We start from the raw sequence: 5,825 nt of genomic DNA, 5'->3' as shown, positions 1-5,825 counted from the left end.
ATGCCATCAACTGACAACCAAGCATTTGAGGACTTAGTACATGTTACTTAGTACATGTTACTTAGTACATTAATATTCCTGAGTCCATAGCAGTGGTATCTTGCAGCCACTTCAAGATTAAAAACATGAGACTTAATCAAATAGCTCTTTTACCTTTCACCTCCATGGACCACTTCCACCCTTTCTCCAATGAAGAACCGCTCCTTGCTGAACAGATAGATATCATCGCACATGTCATTAAGGCGCCCCCTACGCGTAAGGCTTGCTAGAAATAGAATGGGTCGCTGAAGGTATTCTGGGAAGGCAGCCAGATTCCTTCGAGCCCTGGTTTCACATTCTAGCGCCTCCTGGTACGTAAGGTTTGGTCGGCCAGTCAGTGAACATGACCACACTAGACTGTTGTACAAGATCGTTCTTTCAAAAAATTCCCTGAAAAATGCGAAAATGCAAGAATGTGAATCAGGAGAAAATCACCTGCTATCTAACATTACAAATGCGTACTTTTAACACATTTCTTGCTTCGTTACATTTCTTACATTCTCTTTGAATGACTTCTTATAATGTCAGCATCGTGTAAGGAGGCTGTGAGAGCTACTGATACATTAGTATGATATGCAGTAGAGTCATGTGATAAATAAGTGAAGAATAGTTCCAGTCACAGTCTTCACCTCGTCTTATCATGTCCATATGTTAGCACATGTAATTAATACAGAAGGAGCAATTGTGAAGAAATAGTGACTCAGGCCTATATGTGTCTTTTGCTTAAATAGTTAAAAAATAACAAATTATATATTATAAGTGATGTAGTACCTAATCATTATCTGGCTCTATCTATCTAATTTAGTAAATAGTAAGCACACAACTAGTTCTGCCAGTATATACCAGGCATTTTCAGGTGTGTACTGATAGTTGTTACTGTTAGTTATGGAAAGACATCCCCTTCAAAAATCATTTTCAAACATTTCAAATACACAATTTTAAATCAATTTTAAACATTTCAAATTAATTAATAAAAATACAAATTACTTTATATTTACAATTTATATATAATATAATTATATATACAAATAACTATAACACTATAGTCTACAGCTGTAAACAAACACATCTTTCCTGCAGGGTGGTAAAATCAGATCCCCCAATAGCGTATCCATCTCAGCTGAAGCATCCGGGCACTTTTCGAATAAATTGATTTGAAGTTTGGTTTGTAGTTGGCTGGTTCGGAAAGTGTAGTGAATAGATTGCAAGTCCTATGAATTGATTGTTAAATGAGCTCTTTGATTGTAAACGGTTATATATGTTTTGAAAGCTGTATGATTAATTTGTAATTTAAGATATACATTTGTCGTTTGTTACCTAATAATTCTGAAACTAACAGATAGATTCACATTTCTGGTGATTAATGTTAAAAGTAATAAATTAATTTCAAACTTAGTGAACTGATTCGTTATTCTGTAGATTAATTTAAAACTTATAATTTCAATTGTTAGGGCGATGAAGCAAGATTTGAATATTTGTGAGTTTATGTAACATGTTCTCAATTAAATTGCAAGTTAGTAAATTCGTTTGTTGTTTTGAAAATAAATTGTACATTTAGAAAATGAATTTTTACAATGATGTGAAGGAATTTGCACATCAGGCAATTATTTTGGAAAGTTGTGAATTAATTGGCAAGTTAATAAATTTATTTGTTATTCTGTAAATATATTTTAATTTTTTGAATTTAAACTTCTCGAACAATATAAAGTAATTTTTATTTTTATTTATTAATTTGAAATGTTTTAAATTGATTTAAAATTTTGTATTTGAAATGTTTGAAAATGATTTTTGAAGGGGATGGCTTTCCATAGTTAGGCTGAGAGGGTCTGTCCCCCAGGGTACTATCGGAGGGTACTCTGGGTACGGTTCGATATATCGGAGGGTACCCTGGTACTATCTAATTCTAATATGCCGGACCGTACCTCGCCTACTCCACTAACGAGTCTAGGGAGTCGCCTACGCCTACTCCCTAACCCTAACCATATCAGATAGTTACCAGGGTACGTTCCGATATATCGAACCGTACCCAGGGTACCCTCCGATAGTACCCTGGGGGACATAGACCCTAGATGAGCCATAGTTAGTGGTAGTGCCTAGTGGTACTGTACTGGTATTACCAGTGGCAGTGGTAAGAAGATTCAAGATATATAACTAGGAGTGGGAGGAAGATTAGATACAATAATGTAACCCAACAAGAGTAGGGTTGTGTTACTACTACTATACTACACCCTACTACTACTAGGCTACTAAGTACTACATCAAGGATCAAGAATCAACATGGGTCCCAATAAAACCAATGTCATTTACATCAATATAAATATAATATTATATCAATATAATAGGTTAGGGTTAGGGTTAGGGTTAGGATTAGGGTTAGAATTAGGGTTAGGGTTAGGATTAGGCACATTGGTTTTATTGGGACCCATGTTCTCTATCCTTGGGCCCCCAACAAGAGTAGGGTGTAGTAGTAACAAGTGGGGGTTACATCTAGAGGAAGATATCTAGAGGAAGAATTTAGATATATCAAAATACATCCAAGTTCCAACATAATATTTATGACACAGGCGACGAAATATTGCGAAACTTAAAAACTTATAACAACTCACTCATAGTCTCGAAATACTTCTTTGGTAAGCTCACAGAAAAACACTTCTTCGTCTGCCCCCAGATCTTCCGGAGGCTTTTGTTTGACAAATGGTTGTCTACGCAGCAACGGCATCGCGAGTTGAATTTTGGAGGGAAAATTTACACCGTCTCAGAGTGGTCAAATGTGACCAAAACACGAAATATTTTTATACCTACTTGAACTTGGAATGCTTATGTAAATGATACGTTACAAGCTAAGGTATAGAAATCAATTGATTCACTGTATTTCATCACTCTTCAACGACATCTCTTTCAACAACTACACGGTTCCGACTGAAATGACTGGTCGCTTGCGCTCGCCTCTGTTGATTCACTACGGCTACGGGTCAATTTGGAGTAGGGGTTCGTCCCGGACCTTGTAACTTTATTAAAACTGACCGAACTATGGCTAGATCGGGCATATTCGCTAGCACAGAAGTGCCTCTATAGTTTTCCTTAACTATATTAAATGTTAACTGTTATCATGAAGGCTATGGCTAATTCTTCTCTAAATATTCTCTCAGATCTAAAGATTCGCAATCAGGGATCAGGCGGTAATGTGCACGATGCTAATAGATGATTCGCTGCTTAGAAGGATGACGTCAGACTCAGTGCTGCCATCTGTATGTTTGCGCAAGATGATAACAAAACTGCAAGTGCATGGCAAGGGAAATTCTTTTTTGCTCTAATAATTGTACTAATCTAGTCTACTAATGTAAAGTATCTTATTATAAGTCATAGTTAGTTGTCACGGTGGAACAACACCTTCAAGAACACCCCTGTCGATTTTAAAGGGCCTACCCCCACATTTACGAAAATAACATAGGTCTCAATGTGTACATCATCTCTAGCTCCAAGAAACGGTATTGCTAGGGTTAGAATACCTACGTCTATATTAATCTATTATTAATCTATATTAATATACTATCTATAATTATCTATATTAATCTACGTCTATGACTAACGTCGTACTATTGACGTTAGTCACACAGCCTGGTCGGGTTACATCATCTCTATCCTTCCTTTAGGCTTAGCTGCGGCAGCTATCCGCGGGCTATAGAGTATAGTAGCTATAGCCTATAGTACTAGAGCTACTCTATCCTTGAACCGGTATCACAGTGTGAGTGTTATAATATTCGGTTTACCACTAACACGGTGCTCTTTATAGTATATGCTGTGTTTTACCGGGGTCAGCGCACAGATTTTTTTTCTTAGGTCAATCAAGAACATAGTCATAGGGCTCTAGTGAGCGCTGCCATTGGTTGATACAAATCACGTGCCTCAAACTCCTGTTTTATGGTGCATTCACTGCATACATGCACCCGTTGACAGTTTAACACTGCGCATGCGTTTAAGCCTAAGGTCAAAGGTCGGGAGGAGTTTCCGTGCCAGAATTGCGAGTAAAATTCTTTACTCGTGTAAAACGTAAAATTCTTTACTCGTGTGAAGGGCTGTTCAAACGGATCGTATTGGCTTACGAAAGACTTTTAGAGCATGGATTGACCATAATTTAAATGTATCAAGTGTCATGTCACTTAGGTCATCCATTATCGGTGCTCTATTCCCTGCTACGTGCACTGTTCTTTGACACAAAGGTGAGCGAACGAGATTTGAATGAAAGAAACACAATGCGAATGGAACAATCAGTGCATAGTCATGCACACAACATGCACGCAGCAACATGTAAACCCGGCCCCCAGGCCAGGCATGGGCGTTACGTGATCAGCTACCTCAAATGTTTGCCCCTCTACTGCAGCCTGTGAACGAGGATTTTCTTTTCTGGTACGCAAAAACAGATACACTGTATACTTCGCTGTCAGCCTACTGTCTACACTCTACATACAGTCTACAGTCAGGTGCTGTTGAGGGTATATAATTTAAATTGTTACATTGTTACCCCCCTCCCAATTTTCTCAACGAATTTAGACGTTTCACAAAATCGACCCCTGGGACTGTCAAATCCGCGGATTTCCGCGGATCCGCGGAAGAATCTCATCCCTGTATACTTGAGTCATAGTACCAAACACTATCTATGGTGTATAACCACATACGCATGTATGCAGGGGCATTACAGCCGTAGGGCTGCCGTAGCAAAACGCTCATAACAATTTAGCATTTTAGAGCGTCTAGATTTCAAAATGTTCTGGGGGAAGACTCCCCAGACCACCCCCCCCCCCTTCACACTTCCTACCTCCGGCACTCGTGCCGTGCGCCTGCGGCATGCAACATGAACAGCGCATGCGCAACAACTGCTCGGACGAATAGCTCATACAAACAGGTGTCCGATGCTCGGACGAATACCCACGCCCTTTTGTTAAATCTTCGTCCCGGCGGCGTGATTTTTTTTCCTATGTCAATCAAGAACATAGGGCTCTAGTGAGCGCTGCTATTGGTTGAGCTTGTTTCGTCGCTCAATGATGTCACAGTGTCGTAATATTCATAGCACATCCAAAATTCATAATTCCAATATCCCTCAATAGCCGAGCGATTACAGCCCGCAATTGAAGTCTGAAAGGTCGGTGGATCGAATCCCGCCCATCCGTTTTTTAATCATTTTCCTGTTTTCTGTATTTTTCTATCTTTATCCGTTTAACCATTTTTTTCCAATTAATGCATATATTTACATAATTTATTTACAACAATTTAATAACAACAATTAATTTTTACAACAATTTAATAACAACAATGAATTTTTACAACAATTAAAAATTATATTTTTTATATATTTTTTTAAAATAGGGTTTGGGTTAGGGTTAGGGTTAGGGTTAGGGTTAGGGTTAGGGTTAGGGTCACAATACACCGATTGACAGTTATGCACCTATGTTCTGCGCCAGTAGTTTCGCATCTCCACGAGAGCCCGGATGTGCGAGTAAACTCTGCCATGTTGTTTATCTCGATGCGTTGTCTACCTTGCATACGCAGGTCATAAGCTGCCTTGCTGCCATTGTTTTACTCAGACCAAGCGACGGGTGGAAACAGAAAAATATCATTATGTCTAGACATTTAATAAAAAAAACTTGCCCTATTTTCAGCCCCCTGATTTCCTATTATAGTTCGTTTGTACCTTTTGACAACTTGAAAAACTTTACTCAGATGTTCAGAAAAGCTTAAAATGCCCCAAATTGCACCATTCTTTTAAAACAAATTCGGGGGGAGCATGC

At 38.6% G+C, this 5,825-nt stretch overlaps 1 protein-coding gene across 1 annotated transcript in view; it reads right to left on the bottom strand.

The window, feature by feature from the left end:
• Positions 1–3,091, bottom strand: part of LOC106816129 (bromodomain adjacent to zinc finger domain protein 1A-like) — a 30,104-nt gene extending 27,013 nt beyond the window's left edge. Inside the window, exons 1-2 of the mRNA XM_014820686.1 lie at positions 2,646–3,091; positions 154–429 (exon numbers count right to left, since the gene is read on the bottom strand). Of these exons, the coding sequence (XP_014676172.1) occupies positions 154–429; positions 2,646–2,758 (389 nt within the window). The 5' untranslated portion in view covers positions 2,759–3,091. The remainder of the gene's footprint in view (positions 1–153; positions 430–2,645) is intronic.
• Positions 3,092–5,825: the final 2,734 nt, after the last annotated feature.

The sequence above is a fragment of the Priapulus caudatus genome, unplaced genomic scaffold, assembly GCF_000485595.1.
Source record: "Priapulus caudatus unplaced genomic scaffold, Priapulus_caudatus-5.0.1 Scaffold1293, whole genome shotgun sequence".
Lineage (NCBI taxonomy): Eukaryota > Metazoa > Priapulida > Priapulimorpha > Priapulimorphida > Priapulidae > Priapulus > Priapulus caudatus.
The sequence above is the reverse complement of the archived record's forward strand: the minus strand, read 5'-3'. Positions and strand labels throughout refer to the sequence as shown.